General features: G+C 37.8%; 1 protein-coding gene across 1 annotated transcript in view; it reads right to left on the bottom strand.

Moving 5' to 3' along the window:
* Window positions 1–2,882: 2,882 nt before the first annotated feature.
* The window catches only part of Pten (phosphatase and tensin homolog), a gene marked incomplete at its 5' end in the record, with an annotated part of 69,178 nt that continues 48,404 nt past the window's right edge, over window positions 2,883–23,656 (bottom strand). The window contains 4 exons of the mRNA XM_005063688.4: window positions 2,883–6,352; window positions 8,196–8,420; window positions 11,612–11,778; window positions 17,494–17,635. Coding sequence (XP_005063745.2) covers window positions 6,167–6,352; window positions 8,196–8,420; window positions 11,612–11,778; window positions 17,494–17,635 — 720 coding nt within the window. The remainder of the gene's footprint in view (window positions 6,353–8,195; window positions 8,421–11,611; window positions 11,779–17,493; window positions 17,636–23,656) is intronic.

The following is a 23,656-nucleotide window of genomic DNA, read 5'->3' on the forward strand; positions in this document are numbered from 1 at the left end:
AATAACATTCCAAATACCTGTTATTCACAGCAGACTTAATATTCGGTGGATGAATAAAAAGCTAAGAAACAAATCATCAAAAATAATGAACCTTTTTAATTGTTTAAAGGAAAAATATTCTCCACAGGAAGGTATTTCTAGTCTTATGTCCATTGGTAGCCAAACGGAACTTCATAAAAAAAAACTTTCACAACTCCAACTTTGGTTTAATGTACAACTTTGATATATCTTATTAATGCACACATCAAGAGGCTAACAAATTCATTAATATTCAAGATCATCCAAGATTAACATTTTATTACAACAAACTGCAAAATCCCAGTGGGAAAATTATGCTCGAACCAAATTTCATCTCTATTCTAGCAATTAAAAGCTAACTCTCCCATACACACCCCACAAACACACTTACACAAATGTGCACGCCTGCAAACTAAGTAGAGAATGGGGGTAATTTAATGGAGACAGAAATTGGTACTAAGATGGTATTTGTAAGTGTAGGAGTATCATTTAGACAACCGCACAAAACAGGCAGACAATTTCAAAGGCATACATGACAGCCAGTAAGTGAACACATTTAAACATGAAGCATTTTTCCGTAAGCTGAAACACACACCTTGCTCTAGTCTACATAAATCTAACCATTGTGACAGAGGATATCCCACATGAGAAGACATAAGTTATTTTCAATCTTAAAAAACAAAAAATATAAATCCTTGTTAAACACTTCATTTAAAAATATGCAGCTTTATTTTAAAATGCAGTATGCTTAAAAATGACAGTTAATGTCTCCCATATACGTAAGTTTAAGATAACACATTTTCTTATAAATTATAAAATGCTTTCAGTTAAATGTTTCATGAAAATTTTCAAATGACTGTCAAGAGTTTGTTATAAGCCCACAAGACTAAACACTCAGAGCTAAATGGTAGTGATTTGTGAACAATTAAGAGTCTAGTGATGCGGGTCACAGGCGCACACATACAGACAGCTGGGTGACAATAAATCAGTAGTAGATCTTGCTTTTTTAGGGGACAGGGTTAGATACAAATCTGCTCTAAACCAAACAACCGTTTGCAAACTACACGAGGAATAGAGTAAAAGGTCACTGCTCCTGCAGAGCTTCGCAAACCCTGCTTTGAAATGGTTCTCAAAGAGAAACAGCCACATTAAGCTTACTCTGCTAAACCAATGTAACCAAGCTTACTTATTCACCATCCTCACGCCAACAATAAACATTCAGGTAGACCCACAGAACTGGAAAGGTCTCTATAATGCACATGTTCCATACCTGCTATATTAAAAAGGTGACCCAATCAGTGTCCATTTCCTAAAATTAAGCTAAAAGGCTTTGGAGACATACACAGTACAGAATTAGGTTTTAAAAATGTACATGAGTAAACAAAAAACAATGATTGTTTAGTCGCTAAAACATATTTAATAATATGGGGTATGCCTCCAAGGGCAAGGAACTTGTGATGACGTTATGTAGGGAAAGAGTTCTCAGAACAGCTAAATTAAGAGCCAGAGGACTGTAATTGATGACATTATCCTGCTGTCTTCACATTCAAAGTGTTTAAAGCTACCCACCCACATCCTGATACCTGTTAAAAACAACCATAGTATAAACCATAAAAACGTGTTCTAACATTAAAAGGAACTATACCAGTAGGTTTCCTGTTACAATGTAATTCCATAGGAAAATTGACCTTTTAAGACTCCTACTTTAAAAAACAGTGTTCCATTGACCTGAGGGTGGGATTTCAGGTACTGTTCAATGTACCAGATTGGACTGGGTACTATTGTTTCCATTCAGCAGCATTTCTCTCTGCCCTAGAAACAGCACTGTTAAACAAAGCTACCTACAAGACTCTGCTTTCGATGTATCTTAAGCAGTATATTAACTGGACTTACAGGTCTTGATTTTTTGGGAACCTTTCAGAAGCCTGCATGTTAAACACTGGTGATTTTTAAATTCTCAATGGAAATGGTGATGGCATTGACTGAACCAAGGCAGCTCAAATTACATTACAATGGAATGAGGACATGATATGAAGGCAAAGTGTCAGAAAAACAAACATCTTAATCAAAATATCTTTATATTCAAGTTTTAACCCATACACACTAGCTAAGAATTCTAAAGAAAAATGTGTGAATTCATACAATCTTCAAATTTCTTTATATAATTACATCACTCAATTTGCTTTCTAAAAAAGGTCACAGAAAAACTATTAACTGTATGTAACATTAAAATTTCACAGTGACACGAATGGTCTGCTTACTTTCAAAACATCAGTACAAACTACACTGTCACAAATTCTCTGATTGTTGAAAGGATTTGCCTTACTCTTTAACCCTTAGGAATATTAGAAACAAGATTATATTTGAGCCCACTATTCTGAACATTCATCTTCATGTGGGACAGGTCCTGATGAAGCCGACCATGTGCGGATGGCCAACTGTAGAGTTGGAAAACAGAAAGCCACAGGCCTGAGACAACAAGCCCAGGGGGCAGGGGGACAACTATCTTCAGACATCTGGCTTTATAAAGCAAATAAGCACCGTTTTCCAGAAACCTTGAACTTTTTCAAGATTAAAATATACCTTACTGTGCCTGGAAAAATTTATGACGTGACGACTAACTAAGGCTCAAAGTGCTTCTTTTAACCATGAGTAGACAGATACAAATCTACTCCCAAGCTGACAAAAACCATGCTTTTCTAATAGTAGGCTCTGAAGCATATCTAGGAGGGGGAAGAAAAAAAAAAAAAAAGAAAAACCTACAGGATCTTTGTAATCATATTTGGCTGCCCATTACTGGACATTTCAATAGGTTTAACCAATTTGAATTATAAATACTCTCATTTAATAAAACAGCCACACAATGACAAGAATGAGACTTTAATCAGTTTTAAGTGGAGTTTATAACACTAAGATAAAGGGTTGTTAACAAACACAGTAACAAATGGACATCTGATTGGCATGAGGCATTATCCTGTACACGTCATACTTGTGTATCCTCAGTGCATAGCATTTACACACAGAGCCACTGCTGCACAGCACAAGAGTATCTGAAGAGGCTGAACCAGATTAAGGCTGTTTTACAGACTCAATTATTTTAGTATATATATATATATATTCTATATGAAAACAGATTGAACTTTTGAACTGGCAGGTAGAAGGCAACTCTGCCAAATACTACAGTAAAAGCCCCCGGTTTAGTGCACAGTTCCACCCCTTCCATCTGCATGCATGACACACTAACAGTATTTAAAGGTAAACGAGGCACTTTGTGGCAACCACAGCCATCGTTATGAACATATTGCACAAATTTTCTAGAACTAAACATGTAACTTGTAACCTACTTTTATTTTTAAAGCTGAAACATTTGATGCTGCCGGTAAACTCCACTTAAGTTTATAACCTGTGCCACAGCAAAGAATGGTGATGCTATTTAATTCAACTACCCTTTTACAATTATGGCAAAAATGTCCAAGAGGAATTACAGAGGACTTGGGATGGTACAGGGCCCAACTGTAAGCCTTCTTAAAAGGTGATGCCTTCAAGTCATTTCAGACACGTAAGCTGCTGCACATCCAAAAAGTCTAAGAAAGCATTCCAGAAACACAGGAGAGATTACCTACAGAATGCATTTCAGGCTAATCGTGAATACTGTCATAAATAAAGTTTTAATTAGGACTCAAAAACCTTTCAGTCATAGCAATTCTTGTCAAATTCTATGGGGATGGTAACTGAAATAAAGTAAGGAGAGTATGTATAATATATATTTATATATATATAATATATATATAATGCCATTTTTCCATTTCCAATGACTACACCATAAAATGTAAGCAAGGCTTCTCAAAAACACTGAAACATTCAAAATCAAAACCCTCATTCAGACCTTCACATTCCAAAGGAAAAATATTAACAGTGCAACAGCCCATTGTAATGTCATTATTCATGACCTGGCCCTCTGTGTTACATATTGGAACAATACAAGTTATAGTTTAGCATGCTGTGCCCAAAACTAACAAAGAGCAGTGCTCATCACTATCTCCAAAAGACCAATAGCTGCTTTTCATTTGAGTTGACTACTTTCAGCTTTTAGGAAAGACAAGGTGGTATACAAATTTCAGTGGTGAGATCTTAGGAAAAGTTGTCTCTAACTTTGTCACTTTATCAATAGTCGATCAATATTCATGTATCAATGTTTAAATATAAATGTGTAAATCCTAAGAGCTTTGTTACAATTTTTAAATTTTTACTGGTTGAGTGAAACTGATGAGGTATGGAAAATACATCAACATTATTTTCTAAGAATATTTTAGATGACCTTCTGCCTAATCTACTTACCATCAACCTATAAATGCTTCTGTGGTGGGTCCTACTCAATCTGTACTTGTTAATTAACTAGGTCAGACCACAGCTAGTGAACAATTTCAGCACCAATAAGTTTTGAAAATGGGACTTCACACCATTAAGAAATATAATGGCTGGATATTCAAATGTCAAGGTCAAGGTCTAATTTGAAAGACACCAAATTCCCAGGGGGGGAAAAATCCTCTTTAATAGTATCTTCACATTACCATTACAATAGTAGTTGTACTCTTGCTTTAAATTGTATGCAGTCTGGGCATATTGAACATATAATGATATTTAAGAAGTAAAATTGAAGCCCTAATCCCAACTCTACCACTATAAAGAAGTGACTCAACACTGCACATTAAAAAAGATCTACTCTTTCAATAGCAAGTCGATAAAGCATTTGTAGGACAATTTCTACTGAAAAACTTAAATGCCTTATTATTCGTGCAGTGCTGAAAATTTACTGCAACTCTAATTTCCTTTTTTTAACACAAACAATGACTTTTTTAATATACACATTATATGTATTCAGTATTCAAGTAAAATTCCCTAACAGTTAATGACATTTAAAAAATGTGCAAAACTGCAAAACTCATTGTAATAGAATGTGTAAGGTCAAAAGGGTGGGGCATCTGACAGCTACTGGACTGAGTAAGTGCATCATCCATCTCTACAGACAAAAACTGCTTACTGCTGAATCTCAAGTTGTAATTTCCTGTGAAGAATTACAAAATAGTTTCTAGTTAATGAGAAAAAGAAACTGGCAGCCAGCACATGAAGCATCCACAGTGGGTATATGATTGAAAATTAATAAAAATAGATGTAAGTTGTTGACTGATATAGGTACTAATAGCATCTGACTTTTAGCACTGGCCTTGATTACAGAGGAGATGGAGCAGTCATTACAACTGAGAAAGCATACGGAATAAATCATTGTCAACTTTTCTGTTTCCAGCCCATTCTTTGTTGATAGCCTCCACATTTGTATGGTTAAGTCATTGTTGCTGTGTCTCTTATCCATGACCATGTTATTTTTACATCCCTTCATTTGTGGATTCTTAAGATGCTGTAGAAGGTTCATTCCTGTACCCCAATACAAATTGAATCACTCTAGCTGCCTTTTCTAGCACCAATAATGCTCTTAAAAATGCACAAACAACAAGCAGTGACAGCGGCCAATTTCTTGGATGTCCAGATTAGTAACTGTAGCATGCTAAAGAAAGGTGCGTGTAAGTAGCTGGAGATGGTATATGGTCCAGAACCCAGCTAAATATTCCTTTCTGAGCATTCCCTCCATTCCCTCAACCCAAGTACATGCATTAGAATGTAGCAAAACCCTGTAAGAAACTTCTCTTAGCCAACTGCAAACTTATCTGTTGCCACAGGTGCAAAGGGGTAGGACGTGAACCTGGGAGTCAGAGCTCTTCAGCCACTTCAGCTGGTGACAGAAAAGAAAAGGGAAAACTCCTACGTGTACACATCAGTCTGTCTCCACTTTTTATAAAACTGGAATAAAATGGGAAAGTGCCATCTTTATTTATCCTAATTGAATTTTAAATGTCCTTTTGACACAAAAAGGTATATACATGACACAGCTACACAAGCCTTTTCAACTGGACAACAAGTGTCAAACCCTGTGGATGTATAGGGTAAAACAAGATTGGTCAGGAAAAGAGAATTGTTCCTATAACTGCAATCTGACACAATGTCCTATTGCCATTTTAAAAAAAAAAAAAGGTCCATTTCAGTTTATTCAAGTTTTTTTTTCATGGTATTTTATCCCTCTTGATAAAAAAAATCAGACTTTTGTAATTTGTGAATGCTGATCTTCATCAAAAGGTTCATTCTCTGGATCAGAGTCAGTGGTGTCAGAATATCTATAATGATCAGGTTCATTGTCACTAACATCTGGTGTCACAGAAGTTGAACTGCTAGCCTCTGGATTTGATGGCTCCTCTACTGTTTTTGTAAAGTATAATTTCACCTAGAGAAAGAAAATTTAAGATGAAAATGAAGTTATGATGAGTTTTACATTAGCAAAGACATTTACTTTCACAGACTCACTTTGAAAGTACTGTAACAAACATGAATTTGAAAGGTACTGCTTTTCAAATGACCATGAGATTGCCTACTTGCACTGAAAAGATACACTGACATGTTAATTACTATTTCTAAAGAATAAGCTATATGATTCTATAAAAGGAATGCAAACTGAAGGCAATGACCTTAAGAACTCACTACATACACTTTTCAATCACAAAAATCAATTTACAAATGCTTAAGTTTACAAATGGTTAAGTTTCTAAAACATTTGTTTTTATCTCCATCTGAGACTATTTTTATTATTAGTAACACTATACAAACACTGCTTGATAATAATGTGTTCAAGATCTATTAGCCCTAAAATCCTCACCTAAACAGAGAATGGGGGGCGCTAACAGTGGTCCAAAGAGTGGGTCAATGGTCTTTCCATGTGTGCATGGCTGCAGTAAAACTTAAGTATTTCCTTTTTAAAGGAAAAGGAACAAAGACCCAGAAGACCAGGCATCAAGTTAAAGGACAATACCTGGTGAATTGAAGGCTGGATTTAAACAGGATCTTTATCTGTAGCTTCTCTCCCATTTAAGTCATTATAATTTTTTCTTATAACCAACATTTGCTTTAAGTTCCCTGTTCAAAGTATTTTACTAATTTTACCACCTCTCCCTGCCATTACTTTAGACCATGCAAGCACAACCTCTTATATGCAGGAACTTGCTGCCAGTGGGCTCTCTTTCCCATTCATTCCCCTCTTCTATCCTATTACCTCTCCCTAGTTTCCTAGACAGTCTCAATGTAAGGGAGTAAACTGAACGTTTAAAGACAAACTGAGGTTATACCTTTCCTATACTGCACACTCCACATTGTCACATCAAGACTGGTTCTCTTGTGACTCTCTTTCAGTGGATCTGACTTCGGCCACTCAAATATATCAATCTCATTGCTGCCTCAGGGCTCTGGCATCAACTCTTCCTTTTCCCAGTTTGCCCATTTCACTCAGACCCCTCTTTACATATCATCCACTTGACCAGGCCCTCTTTGCCAGTTGCATGTTCCATAGTTCTTATCTTGATATATTTGTTCAGGTACAGCGAAAATAGCATTTATGTACAATAAAATACTTTATTTTTTAGCGACAGTTTTTTCTATTACTTGGTGTTGAACTCAACGCATCACCCATGTTAGTCAAGGACTCAGGTACATTGCCAAAGAAATATTAAAACAGTAAAACTAGAGAGAAATACATTTAAAAGCAATGGGTTGCCAAGTGAGGCAGGAGGAATGCCAGTTCCTATATAGCAAGACCCTACCTAAAAAACAAGAAAACAGAAAAACAGTTGAGAGAAATGTAAATTTATGGAAAAGAGAGGAAATGAAAACCTGAGAATACTATAGGAAACTTAAAACAACCTTAAGATCTAAAAGCATTGAATAGTAGTGCTACTGTCACTAACACATGGAATTGTCCATCTCTAATTCAAGTATTAGGAGTATTATTGTGTTCACAATCAACAGTTAAATTTGTTACATGTGAATGAAACAAATACAACAGAATTAAAAGAGGAAAAAGAAAAGGCTGAAGGGGAGGAGGGGGGAGAAAGAGGAGGAAAAGGAACGTGAGTCAGTAGAGTAATAAATAGAAAAAGGAAAGGCTAGGCAACCATTTGGGAATGTTACAAACTAAAGAGTACTAACACAGGTTTGGTTTTAAATGAGTGAAGCCAGTTCTTCAGCTACACACTTAGAATAAAACATACATTCCCATGTCAAAAATGGGTTTAACTGACCTTAAAATTGGGAGAAAAGTATCGGTTGGCCTTGTCTTTGTTTGCTTTGTCCAGATCATTTTTTGTTAAGGTAAGAACTAGATACTCTTTGTCATTATCTGCACGTTCTATACTGCAAATACTGTCAATTTCCTGATCACAGAGACTTCCATTCTCCACTTTTTCTGATGTTTCCTCTGGTCCTGGTATGAAGAATGTATTTACCCAAAAGTGAAACATTTTGTCCTAACAAAGAAAAGAAATATTTTACTCATTTAAAATATATCACAAATAGTCAACATAATAAATCATATACAATGTGGTATTCTAATTGAAGGCAAACAACTTATGGAATGTTTGTTCCATTCTTTTTTTTTTTTTTTTTTTTTTTTGAGACAGGGTTTCTCTGTGGCTTTGGAGGCTGTCCTGGAACTAGCTCTTGTAGACCAGGCTGGCCTCGAACTCACAGAGATCCGCCTGCCTCTGCCTCCCAAGTGCTGGGATTAAAGGCGTGCGCCACCAACGCCCGGCTGTTTGTTCCATTCTTATTCACTAAGTTATCTTTTACTCAAATTTCAGATAAAAATATCAACATGTAAACTTTCTTTTTTCCCTTTGGTTTTTCAAGACAGGGTTTCTCTGTATTGTTTTGGAGGTTGTCCTGGAACTCACTCTGTAGACCAGGCTGGCCTCAAACTCACAGAGATCCGCCTGCCTCTGCCTCCCAAGTGCTGGGATTAAAGGCATGTGCCACCAACGTCCAGCCGGTAACTTACTTTTTTATGTTAAAAGTCTAAGTAAAGTATTCTCTATTCTAATATCATATTTTAAAATGTTTTGAATTTAGGAACTTCCTTAGCTGTCATTCCCTTATAGGCGAGTGTGATTTTCTCTCTGAGAGCTCGCCCATGGCATACACTCACCGGTATACACTGAAGACCAGCTGAAACATCAATAGTGTAAGGAATCAAATACTCGAACATGCTTTATTGCTCTTTCCTTGTCTTACTTGAACTGTTTCTGGTAAAAAGGATACACACCACCCTCCCTGGGGCATGGATGGAAGTGGTATGGAGGGGTTGTCAGTGGAGAGTGTCGGAAGATGGGAGGGAGAGGGAACTGGGATTGACATGTAAAACAAGGTTGTTTCTAAATTTATAAAAAAGTAAAAAGAATGTTTTGAATTTACATGTTTGTAGATATAATAAAATTCAGGTGTTTTACTTCACTAGAAGCCCTAAAAAAGTTAGCACAAGCTCCCTAAGGAAATATGGCAACTTTATTTTGCCTGGATATACGTACGTACACCCTGTGCATGCCTGGTGCCCACGGAGTTCAGAAAACAATTCAGATCCCCTGGGACCGGAGTTACAGATGATTGTAAGTCAACATGTGAGTGCTGGGAATCAAACCTGGGTCCTAACTGCTGAGCCATCTCACCAGCCCATGACAAGTCTTTTTAAAACCTTACTGATCTCACTTATTTTAGCAAAGTTGTTAACTTAGCATCTCTACTTTTCTTTAAAAAAAAAAATAGGTAATATTATTCCAACTCCCAAAATGCAGTTTGTTGATTTGTACTAATTTTCTGAAACTTTTTATTTAAATCAGAGCAGGCACTTAACTAAGTCAGGAAAAGCTATGATAAATGCAAATTTACATAAAGTAATCTAAGATATACAAATATCCAATCTTCAGTTTTATGTATATAAATGTGCAATTGAGATCTGGAATAAGAAATAGCGCATTCTTAAAAGTACAAGGAGATGGTGAGGTAAATACATATTTTAAAAAACAATATAAAGTCAAGTATGGTGGTGCATGCCTATAATTACAGCACTTGGGAGATCAAGGCAAAAGGACTGCTTCATCTGAGGCCAACATGGGCTACTTAGTGAGTTCGGGTCAGCCTGAGCTACAAAGTGAGAACCTATCTCCAAGCAATCAAAACCTAACAAAGAAAATAAGGAATGAAAAATTGCACATGCGTGCACACGCGCACATGCACACACAATTTTGTGTGAACCTTGAGTCTTCTAGGAGGTAGGAAGAAAAAAACAGAGCCTTCTAAATACCCAACTTTCAAGATACTGCTGACTCACACCTACTGTATTTCAAAAATAAAGACAATAACTAAAAGATAACAAGTTATACTTAGCGTTTTTTCTTTCTTAGAGGTAGAAAATTGAGTCTATGATAGAATTAGTAATTTGGTATGGTTGGGATTTTTTGTTTTTTGGTTTTTCAAGACAGGGTTTCTCTGTATTGTTTTGGAGCCTGTCCTGGAACCAGGCTTCGTCTCAAACTCACAAGAGATCCGCCTGCCTCTGCCTCCTGAGTGCTGGGATTAAAGGTGTGCGCCACCACCGCCTGGCTATGGTTGTGATTTTACTCTTTTAACTACTTAGATCCTAGAAAATGGAACTATTTCTTCTGATAAATCGAATTAACATTTAAAAGTTTTATAGTAAGTGAAATTTCCATTATCACTTTTTGTAAAATCTAAAAATTGAGAAAATAAAATCCTGCATGCTTTACAGGTGTCAGTCAATTCTAAACAAAGTTGGTGTCTTTCTCTGAAACTTGTGTACCTTACACTCTTTTACATGTTTGCAACATTCCAAATTAAGGATATTACAGCTGAGCTTTTGCCTTCTCTTAAGTGTATCTCAAGCCTTAGCATTCTGAACTTACATGTTTAAGTATATTTTGTTTGTTTGTTTTTGTTTTTTGAGACAGGGTTTCTCTGTGTCACAGTCCTGACTATTCTAGAACTCATTTTGTAGACCAGGCTGGCCTCGAACTCACTGAGATCCTCCTGCCTCTGGCTCCTGAGTGCTGGGGATTAAAGAAATGCACTACAACAGCCTGGCTCACTTTTTTAAAATCACTTCTTCATAGCCAGTTCTTTCAACTAAATAATACTGACTAAACTCTCAGCAAATCTTGGGAAACAAAGTGTAAAATAGCCCAATCTCAAGAAACACACACCCAACTGGGTAAAATGAGGCTTGTGTCATTCATAAGATCAGAGAATAGAACAAAACAAATAAAGCGAAAACAAAAAGTCCACAAAGGCTTTGCTTATATGCCCCATCAATGTCACAGATGAGGCAAGGTGTATACAAACCTAACAAGAAATCCATCAAAGCTCAATGACTGGCAAAGAAATACTGTATCTCAGTCTCCTTAAGAAAAGTGTCTGAGGGCCAGGTGGTGATGGGAGGGAGGGAGGGAGGGAGGGAGGGAGGGAGGGAGGGAGGGAGGGAGGGAGGGAGGGAGGGAGGGAGGGAGGGAGGGAGGGAGGGAGGGAGGGAGGGAGGGAGAGAGAGAGAGAGAGAGAGAGAGAGAGAGAGAGAGAGAGAGAGAGAGAGAGAGAGAGGTATGAGGTTACTCAAGGCACAGCTACTTCTACCCAATAGAACTAAAGTGCAAACCTTTTTGAGCATCTTGTTCTGCTTGTGAAAGAACTCTACTTTGATGTCACCACACACAGGCAATGGCTGAGGAAACTCAAAGTACATGAACTTGTCTTCCCGTCGTGTGGGTCCTGAATTGGAGGAATATATCTTCACCTTTAGCTGGCAGACCACAAACTGAGGATCTACATGGTTAAATACATATATAATCATTTCACAGGAAATGCCTTTAACACTTAGATTATCAGAAACTATTTTAATGACAAAGTAACGGAAGTAAATATAAAATAATTCTTCATATCGACTGCTAATCTAAAACAAATCAATAGAAATAAATTGGTTTAAAGCATAACCACTCCTCCCAAGTAAAAAAAAAAATCACTCCTCTTTTGAACCCTTATGTAAAGGAATGCAAGGAAAATCAATTGCTACTTCATAAACAGTAAGTTCACAGAGATTAAAGGTATGTGCTACCACTGTCTGGCACTTTATTTCTAAAATGTATTCATTCATTTATAGCTAGAAAGAAACAGGACACTGTTTCATATGTTCAAACTAGAGGACTTATGTGACATAGGAATATCAATACCAGCCGGGCAGTGGTGGCATATGCCTTTATTCCCAGTTCTAGTTTACTAAACTTGTTTACTAAACTGGTTTACTAAACTTGTTCCGGGACAGCCAGAATTGTTACACTGAGAAACCCTGTCTCGAAAAATCATTAAAAAACAAAAAAGACAAAACAATACCAAAGGTATTATTTCTTTCAAGATGAGGAATTTTTAATCAGTATGACCAACGACTGAGAAAATGTGACAGCTAAACCAATCTAAGTGAAATTTCTAAATTAATAATACACAGAGGTCTATGTATTCAACATATAAAAGCAGTAACACAACAATCATCTCATAGAAACCCTTAACAAAGCATGTGGGCTTATTCTAACATGGATTTATAAGACATTTATCATGAAACCCACCCAAAAGGGAGAAACATTGCACCAAAAATCTGCCAAAGCATTTCACTTCTTTGACTAAAGGTTTAAAGTGCATGAGACATTCACAAAGCTCTATACAATAAGGATGCTAACATGAAACACATGAACAAAGCATGGTTTCAATGCTGTGGTAAAAATTATCAGAACAAAATGCCTGATAATCTTATTAATGAACTATTTTACTAGTTCAGAATCTGATACTACAGGTTTTAGGATTTGAAAACTGACAGTATAATCTCCATTTCAACTAAACAACATCTAAGGTGTAAATCTCCAAAGCTTGATCAACTGTCATAAACAATCGATAAGTTAACCACAAATCCTTATTACTTAGAACTTCCCCTAAAAATAAGATAAAAAATGTTTCACTAATCACTTTTGCCTTTCTGGGTCTGGGTTATGTCACTCAGGATGGCTTTCTCTAGTTTCGGCCATTTGCCTGCGCAAATTTCAAGATGTCATTGTTTTTTAACCACTGAGTAATATTGTGTAAATGTACCACACGAATATATGTACTCACTCATAAGTGGATATTAGACATAAAGCAAAGGACAAGCAGCCTACAGTCCACAACCCCAGAGAACCAAGGTAACAAAGAGGACCCTAAGAGAGACATAGATGAATCCATTTAGAAAGAGAAATATACAAGATCTTCTGAGTAAATTGGTAGCATGGGGGGCAGGGGGAAAGGAGGAAGGGAAGAGAGGAGAGGGGAGGAGGGAAGGGAGAATGTGAGGGGAAATGCAAAGGAAAAAAAGGAAAGAAAAGAAAATCTAATTGAGAAAAAAATTAATAAAACAGAAAAAAATGTTTCACTAAAAATAATTAGCCTGATCATGCTGTTTGCTGGCAAAATGTGAACTTTTGAGACTTTGGATTAGGAAAGCAGTTCAACACTCTATGCAAAGCTTAATGGACCATACTAATAGGAACACAGAGGACAAATTATGATGTGTTGGAGTAGAGGCTAGGTAGTGGAATACCTGCCTAGCACACAAGACCCTGGGCTACCCTCTCTGTCTTGTGTGTGTGTGTGTGTGTGTGTGTGTGTGTGTGTGTGTGTGTGTGTGTGTGTGTGTGTGTGTGTGTGTGTGTGTGTGTGTGACCCTGGGCTACCCTCTCTGTCTTGTGTGTGTGTGTGTGTGTGTGTGTGTGTGTGTGTGTGTGTGTGTGTGTGTGTGTGTGTGTGTGTGTAGCTGTTGAGTGATTTTTAACTGGGTCTGTGTGGCGGTTAGAATAAGAATGGCCCCCAGAGGCTCATATATTTCAATGCTTAGTCATCTGGGAGTGGCACTGCTTGAAAGGGATTAGAAGCTGTGGCCTTGAAGTAGGTGTGACCTTATTGGAGGAAGTATATCCCTGGCTTGGGTTTCAAAAGCTCAAGCCAGGCCCAGTGCCTGCAGATCCATATGCAAAACCCTCAGCTCCTCCTCCAGTCCCAAGTCTGTCTGAATACCACCATGAGGGGAATGAACTAAGCCTCGGAAACTGTAAGCAATCCCCAATTAAACGTTTTCTTTTTTAAATCCCCAATTAAATGTTTTCTTTTTTAAGAGTTGCTGTGATCGTGGTGTCTTTTCACAGAAAAAGAACACTGACTAAGACAGTTTCCTTAGTTGCCTTGTACAATAAAACAGCATAAAGTTTTTTAAGGAAATGAATAAATGGTGCCAGCCTACAATCCTACCACCAGAGAGTCTGGGAAACAGGGAGGATCCTAAGAGAGATGTGCAAGGTACCCCAGAGAAGGGGAACCAGACAGGATCTCCTGAGCATGGGGAGAGGGGAGAAGGAACTGAGAGAAAGAGATGGGGAGAAGAGGAGGGCAGGGGAGGACATGGGGGAGCAGGAAGGTTGAGTCGGGGGGGGGGAGAATAAAGGAGAGCAGGATGAGAGAGATACCATAATAGAGGGAATCATAAGTTTGAGGAGAGATCTGGCACTAGTGAGATGTCCAGAGATCTACAAGGATGACACTAACTAACAATCTAAGCAATAGTGGAGAGGCTACCTTAAATATTCTGCCCCAATAATGAGATTGACCACTACCATTATATGCCATCCTAGAGCCTTCATCCAGTGGCTGATAGAAGCAGAGGCAGATACCCACAACTAAACACTGAACTGAACTCCTGGAAACCAGTTGCAGAGAGGAAGGAGTGATGAGCAAAGGGGTCATGACCGGGCAGGTGAAACCCACAGAAACAGCTGACCTGAAAAAGGGGGAGTTCACAGACCCCAGACTGATGGCTGAGAGGACAGCATGGGACTGATCCAGAACCCCTGAGTGTGGGTGTCAGTGAGGAGGCCTCGGCAATCTTTGGGGCCTCGGGTACTAGATCAGTATTTATCCCTGGCATCCAAATGGACTTTGGGAGCCCATTCCACATAGAGGAATGCTCTCTCAGCCTGGAAACATGGGGGAGGGCCTAGGTCCTGCCCAGGATGATGTGACAGACTTTGAAGATATCCCATGAAGGGCCTCACCTTCCCTGGAGAGTGGAGTAGGGACTGGTTGTGGGGGTGGGGGGGGTGGGGTGTTGGGGAGGAGGGAAGGGTGAGGGAGCTGGGATTGGCATGTGAAGCAAGCTTATTTCTAATTTAAATTAAAAAAATAAATGATTTTTTAAAAAAAAGAAATGAACAATTGGAAGCTTTTCCTAAAGCCACTGAGAAAAATAATCTCTGGTATGAGATTCACACTGGGATGGAAGTCCTAAGAACAAAACTCTAATGTTATTAACGTTCTTTTGACTTCTGAGGTACACATCTGAAATATAACCTTTGATATGTTAACTATGTTCTAAAGAAATGTATCCCAACAGATACATGGGTCATCATTACTAATACTTATAACCTACACACAACTTTCCTTCACTTAGAAATATTAAGGCAAAGACCAAGAAAGAAAACTGCAGAGATATTTTAGTTTCCATCACTAGTTTTATCTGTTCACTGATGCCTCCTCTTCTCCCTGAACCTACCCCACTCTTCCCCTTTCTCAGGCTTCACCCTGTGCTCTCCTTCACCCTTTCCTGCCTAAACAACATACTCACCAAAAGGCTAAATCACTATCTTGTTCCTGACGTTTCTCCTTTCTGATTCTACTCAAGTACTACACCTGAAACAAACCTCTAGCCCCACTGCAGATCTTTCCATAAACAGCTTGTTTCATTAGATTTAAAAAACTTTAAAGTGATAATATTTATGTCTCCAAATTTCAAACGTACTTTTCATGTCCTTTCTGTGAATCAGCCACCTGAGTAAGATAAGCTAAAAAAAAAAAAAAAAAAAAAAACCAAAGCCCATTTCATTGCTCTAGCAAAATTTGGCAAATCACATAGCTGGTTTTAGTCCCGCCTCCTATGTCACAACTTTCTATAGAGTATACAATTGTCCTTAAAACACAGCTAAAGTCCCTAAAATCATCATGACACCAATATTTCAAGTCTATTCTCTCTCACTCAAGATCCATTAACAGTCAATCACACCTTCATTTCTTGTCTAGCTTGTTTCCTTATGCTGTGCTTCAGTTCAACCATCTCCTATTGCCAGCAATATTACCTTCAAACTTAAAACTTAATGCCAATCTAAGCTACGTGTTCTCCAATGGCAGACTTTCTCCATGAAATTGTTTCCAAAACCTTTTATGAACACAGCATTTTTAATTTATGCATGCAAACCCCCATAAGCTGTATTTTAATACAACTTCAATATACAGTACATAAATAAGTAACTAGAAAATTTAAAAGATTAAAAAAAATTATTAGTCAATAACTTTAAGTCTAGAGATGTGAATATAATATTGTGAGCCCAAAAGTCAAACAAAACAGAATTGAATCATAGACAGACAGCGTAGAACTGACAAGAAACCTCAGTAGGACTCAGGTCAGTGTAAGCACCTGGTAAGATTCCTGAGTAGAGCTTTTCCTTACTAAGCATCTGCATCATCTTATACTGATACAGACTATAAGAAGCACTTCTCCACGAATCTAGTGAGGCTCCTAGGTCAATCATGTTCAACCATTCATTGTGCCTTGTACTCATGGTTTTTAAAATTATACTGATATGATCAGTGATGCTCCTTAGAACTTTCTGACAAGCTATATTAATAAATCTGGGGCCTGTGATAAAGTTGTCACACTCATGGTAACACACCCATAAGACAAAGATAGATGAGTTCAAGAAATTAATTTTCTCTATGTAAATTAAATTTACCTAAATAACTTAGCTTAAAGCTAAAAACTAAAATCACTAACAAATTGCAAAACATCTAACGAGTGACATCTATCCGAAACTATGACACTGCATTGCAAATACAGATAAAATATATTCTTTTTTTTAATATTTTATTTATTTATGTATTGTGTATACAGTCTTCTGCTGCATGCCAGCCGAGGGCACCAGATCTCATTCAAGGTGGTTGTGAGCCACCATGTGGTTGCTGGGAATTGAACTCAGGACCTCTGGAAAAACAGTCAGTGCTCTTAACCACTGAGCCATCTCTCCAGCCCCGATAAAATATATTCTTAAGTATAAAATATGATTGACCACTCCCAGGAGTCACTTCATTTGTCTTCCTCAGATGAAGGACTTGGTTCCTGTCCCAAGACCAACTTGTGATCCATTGCCACTCTCATGCTGGCCTGTAAGCATTTCTTTCAGCTTTTTGTTCAGAGCAGAGATTGCAGTTGGTGGCTGTAACACAGAACATTTCTCCCAAACATATAACTAGCTTCAAGAACACTCAAATTTACCATTCTTAGTTTTCTGAGCCCAACGAGCTGAACAACTGAGCTAATTAATTCTGACACTTTATTTCTAAACTTTTACATAAACATTTTGATACAATTAAGAAAAGTTTTCCAACACACACAGAAGGATGAGGATTTAGAGGACTTACTGCAAGTTCCGCCACTGAACATTGGAATAGTTTCAAACATCATCTTGTGAAACAACAGCGCCACTGGTCTGTAGTCCAGGTGGTTCTTTAACAGGTAGCTATAATAATATACATAGCGCCTCTGACTGGGAATAGTTACTCCCTAGTGGACAGGAAAAGAAAAAAGGTAAGTCAAATTTAAAAGAAATAAACAGAAAAAAAAAGTAAGTCAAATTCAAAAGAAAAATTTCATTGAAGTTATTGTACTGAATAGCTATAACTGAATTATTCCAAAGGTTTTTCTAAGTGGCTGATACTCAAATCTAACTCAGTATTATAATCAATGAAAGCAATAGCAAAAGAAAGGAAAATATCACATATTCTTAAAAGGTAGTGATTAAGCACCTCATTTATTCAAAGATTAAATACTGCTCTAATCTATAAACCCAATAAGCAAAGGCCACTGCATATCCAAAGTAAGAGCCGATGGCCTTTGTACTATAGCTATTTTTTTTTTATACCCAAGGTTCCTCACAAAGATGGACTCCAGCACAATTCTTCAAAAACCTGCTTACCGACTTTCTAAGCAAAAGCATATCAGGGTCAGAGTCAGCATGCTAAAGAAATGTCCTGCGTTTGTGCAGAAAAAGAAGTAGAAAATGAGATTCTGACCTTAGAGCACAACAAAGGATATGCAGCTGAATGATAAACAAATACAACAACCTGTTAGCAGAGGTACTAAAGTGCTACGGAATAACCTTTTTGTACAGAGTTTTGGCTATCTTTTGCCAAGGTGCCTTCTGATTGGTTTAATAATCAGCTTGCTGTCCAATAGTTAGGCAGGTTCTTCAGGGCAGAGAGAGTGCTGGGACCATGAACGGCAGAATTTTGAGGAGATGCAGAGGAAGTACGACTTGAGAAGGTGAGATAACAAGCCATGAGCCACACGGCAGCATGTGATGGGTTAATTTAAGTTGTAAGATCCAGTTAGTAACAAGCCTAAGCTATCAACTGAGCATTTATAATATTAAGACACATTTGGGAGTTGGCAGGTGGTTCCAATGAAAAAATTCCACGTACACTAAAGGGCATCCCTGTGCTATCTAGTCCTTGAAGAAATTAGGAAAGCATAAAATAAATGGCTTAGAAAAAAATGAGGTATTGCAAATGTTTAAAAGACATAATTTCATATGATATTAAAAGGGAAACCTAACCAGGTATGGTGCCCCACACCTGTAATCAAACCACAGAAGCAGCTGAAGCAGGACTGTTGTTAAGTTCAAACCACAGCTACACAATTAGTTCCAGGCTAGGCAGAAGTAGATAAAATCCACACACCCCCCCCACCCCCTACCACACACACAGGTTGCAATGATTCAGTTGGTAAGGTGCTTGTCTTACAAGCATGAAGGATCCAAAACCCATGAACTTATGTTTTCTTAGCTTTTTAATGCTTATTTTATATGTACAAGTGCTTTGCCTACATATATGTATGTACACCATGGGTATGCCTAGTGCCCACAGAAACCAGAAGACACTGGATCCCTTGGAACTGGAGATACAGATGGTTAAGAAAAAACCATGTGGGTGTTGGGAATTGAACCTAGGTACTCTCCAAGAGCAACAAGTGCTCTAAACCAACTCTCCAGGTGACCCGATAGATAGATAGATAGATAGATAGATAGATAGATAGATAGATAGATAGATAGATAGATAGATAGATAGATGATAGATAGATAGATTAGACAGACAGACAGACAGACAGACAGACAGACAGACAGACAGACAGACAGACAGACAAAGGAACCGTGCAACCGTGCATGTAATTATAATCTCAGCACTGGGAAAGTAGAGACAGGCAGATCCCTGGATTCACAGGCAGCCAGTCTAGCCACCTTGGTGAGTTCCAGACCAATCAGAGACCCTGCCAGAGGATGAACACTCATTCCTACATGCATACACGCGCGCGCGCGCACACACACACACACACACACACACACACACGGGGGGGGGGACGGACGGACTAAAACAGATAAATTTTAAAAGCCCTGAGTTTTCTTTAAAAAAAAAAAACTCACAATGCATCCACCAATGAGTAATATTTTTCTACTACACAATATAATTTAGGGAAAAGATCAACTTAGAACTATAAGGAAAATAATTAGCATCAAGTCTAACAGTAAAAAAAAAACGAACAGCAGCTTTGGCATGGTGGTACCCATTTTTAATTTCAGTTCTTGGGTACAACAAAGATCAGAAGTTCAAGGTCAGTCTGGTCTATGTGAGGACCTGTCTCAACCAACAGAAAGAATTATTTTTAAAAAATGATATTTGATGTTCATAAAAACATTTGCAATATTCTTTATTTACTGATGGCATCTAAACCTCTATTGTGTTAAGAACTCTAGACACAAACATCCTTCTTTGGGTGAGCAGAAAATAGAAAAGCTAAAAAAATATATAAGACAAGTGTGCTGACTCGCAAGTACAGGAGTATGGGTTCTGGTCCCCTTCCTTTCCCTCTGTCGCCTATCTCTTTGCTCCATATGGGTATCAAAGTAGATAGAACCAGCCACGAGTGGTGGCACACAACTTTAGTCCAAGGACTCAGGAGGCAGAAACTGGTGAATCTGTAAGTTCCATGACAGCCAGGGCTACAAAGAGAGACCCTGTCTCAAAAACAAAAATAAACAAAAAAATGGATATAAACCTGAAATCATCACTAGCTATTTAAGATTTTGGACAGAGCTAGGCATTTGTGGCGCACGCCTTTCATCCCAGTACTCAGGAGGTGGAGGCAGAGACAGCTGGTCTCTGTGCGCTAGCCAGTATGGTCTATATAGAGTGAATTCAAGGACAGTCAGAGCTGTTATACAGAAAAAAAACTGCTTCAAAAAACAAGCAAACAAACAAAAGATAGCATAGCAAGTAAGTTGGAAGAAAGAGCAGACAAAAGATAGATGAGGACCATTGCTGCTGCTGCTGCTGTTGATGTTTAACAACATAAACTTCTGAACCATATGAATTTGTTTCTAGTCAAAAGATTAAATTAAAAAAATTAAGTTGTATAAAGCATACGGTAGCACATGCCTGTAATTCTAGTTCTTGTGAAGTAGAGGCATGCTGGGTCAAAGTTAAGCCTCAGGCCACATAATGAGACCCCCATCACAAAAACTTTAAAATAAAATTAATTTAAAAAGACAAAATGCAGCCGGACGTTGGTGGCGCATGCCTTTAATCCCAGCACTCAGGAGGCAGAGGCAGGAGGATCTCTGTGAGTTCAAGGCCAGCCTGGTCTACAGAGTGAGTTACAGGACACCATCCAAACAATACAGAGAAACCCTGTCTCGAAAAACTAAAAAAGAAGGAAGAAGAAGGAAGGAAGGAAGGAAGGAAGGAAGGAAGGAAGGAAGGAAGGAAGGAAGGAAGGAAGGAAGGAAGGAAGGAAGGAAGGAAGGAAGCAAAGAAAGAAAGAGAGAGAGAGAGAAAGAAAGAAAGAAAGAAAGAAAGAAAGAAAGAAAGAAAGAAAGAAAGAAAGAAAGAAAGAAAGAAAGAAAGAAAGAAAGGAAAAAGGCAAAATGCCAGTCAGTGAGACCGGGTTATCAAGTTAGTAGCTGATGAGGTTCAGATATTTTTCTCTTGGCCTCTATTTTTGGTACACATTTGTGTATAGTAATAAATGGTTCTCAACATTTTAGGTTTTCTTGAGTGATGGGTAGGATGTGATTAACACAGCATTTATATGCCTAGTCCTTTTGAAAAGAGCGTGTGGACAAGTAAATGATACAAAGATCAAGTGCAATGTGTAACCAGAGCTCAGCCACTGCTGAGAGGCAGTGGACGCACAGAGTGAAGCTCTGTCCCATGCAAAGGCCTTAGGCAGCAAGGGGAGACTGGAGTTCCATGCACCAGCTAGGGTTCTAACTACCTGGCTAAACACAAGCACACATAGGAAGCAAGAATTAAATCCATTTACACTATTCATCTTTGAATCTCGCATCTATTCAGTTACCAAAACCCAGATTTGACCCTAAAGATCACTCAAAACACTAGCTCTGGTTTTCTATAGTCACTGTTCTGATTACTAATCCAAATGGTTTCCTGTGTCCCTGTTTCATTCACTTATGTTTTCGTCTTCATTTTCTACTGCTTAATAATCTTATTGTGACTGTATCTTTCTTCAATGACTAAAAAATTAAGAAAATGGTTTCACATTTCCATAAGGACTTGAACTTTAAACTGCAGTTCTACTTAAGTGTCATCAAGAATGAGGTAATCTGTTTCTACTTTCAAGGCTTGTGGAGAGGATTTGAACTTAGTCTAATAAGTTATTGATCGAAGTGAGTGGATACTGTGAAGTGTTTATGTGCTAAGTTTGTTACTTTCTTCACTGAATACATATCTTGCTTTGTGCTCCCTCAGAGTTTATTTAAGATTTCTAACACTGTTGCATCTTCTTATTTTAAGGTGAGACCCGATCTACAGAATCTTTGTGACAAGGGTTAAGCAGATCATTTCTGGCCACCATTCTTTCCTTTCCTTAAGTAGAGTTTTCTTTCAGAAGCTATCATTTTCTCTGTGGTTTCAAAGTATCAAGCCCTGTTCTTCAATTCAGATATATGAGCCAATCAGAGGATTCCAATCCCCAGCAAGAACATTTGGTTCTAAGAGAGGTACATGCTTTAATCCAGGGAAATCAGAACCTGTCCTGGAAACTTTTACTCAAACTGTAGTTCTCTTCCCTTTGCAGGTAAAGTAATTAGAATGCAAGCCCAAAGGTACTGGGACCACAGCTGACCATTACTTGAAAAGTCCCTTTCTGAAATAAATATAGGCAAGAAAGAAAAAAGGAAGAGAGAGGGAAGGAGAGATTCCTAACATCTGCTGAGCATTTAGGTCCAGACCTGAGCATACAGGTTGTATTAATCAATACATGTCTCCTTCTGTGTAATCTTACTTTGAGTTGGGTTTCTCTGACCTGAAACTAGAAAACTCACACATTTAAAGCAGCTATTTTTCTTTTTTTAGACATTATTTTCTATTTTAGAAATCAAAAGAAAAATTAACTTAGTACAGCAGGGAGATTTTGAATATGACAAAGAGAAACTGCGACTTAGGACAGCTTGATCTTTGATGATTTTCTTACTTTGAATTAAGTAACGGCTTAAATCTTTCAAAGCATCAAATAGTACAACTTTATGAACGTATAGACTAGATGATAGGCTAAAATAGTATGCATCACAAAAACACTCTACCCCATGACAGCTGATGTCAGTCACAGGAAATTCAATTACACTATAAATTTTTTGCTTGCTTTGTTTAAGGACAGTAACCATAGTTTGTTTGGTTTAAAGTAAAAAAATAAGGTTATGATATGGGGGAATTTAATAAATGAAACAGAAAAAATTGTTAATAAGTTATAAAACTTCACTCCTCAGAGAAAATAATGAAAACTCTTGATAGCAAAGTTATCATTATTATTTTATAAACTTGACAAGCTGAGGTACTGAGGTCATCACACACACACACACACACACACACACACACACACACCTCACACACAAACAAAACACACACTTTCACACATAGGTTTCCAATAACCAATTTGGAAGCAAAGAAAAACAAGAGTGAAATCCTTTCCATTTTTTTCCTTAAAACTTTAATAAGAGAAAATAAAATTAAAGCTTATTTTACTTGCCATTACTCAAGGGCAAGGGAGAGAACAGTGACTCTAAATAAGGTTAATAACAGTGTCTTTAATGCAGAAGTTTGGGAAATCATTCCAAAATATGCACTCATCAGCATTCTTAAGAGTTTTCCCTCTTTCTTTGCCAGTGTACATAATGTAAACTATGTATTGCTGTACTGAAACCTAAGTGCATTGACAAACAGAAAAGAACAAATGGGAACCAATCCCAGGAGGTGACTTAGAGCATGGGGGGGGGGGGGGGGCAAAAGTACCCCAGAAGGTGACTTACAACATGGGAGGGTACCCTCGTGGCTTTGCATTTGGACAATTTGTCACTTTCATAAGGTATCAACTACACAAGCAAATAATTTCTAGGGAAATGGAATAACATAATTGTTTAGCTTTACTGAATAAAAGACATGAGTTTTTGCTCCCTTCAATAGTTATTTGTCTTCATTGGAAGTATCAACTACTGGACTTCTCTGCAGTATTAAA

This window comes from Mesocricetus auratus, unplaced genomic scaffold (genome assembly GCF_017639785.1).
Source record: "Mesocricetus auratus isolate SY011 unplaced genomic scaffold, BCM_Maur_2.0 Super-Scaffold_4256, whole genome shotgun sequence".
In the NCBI taxonomy this organism is placed as follows: domain Eukaryota; kingdom Metazoa; phylum Chordata; class Mammalia; order Rodentia; family Cricetidae; genus Mesocricetus; species Mesocricetus auratus.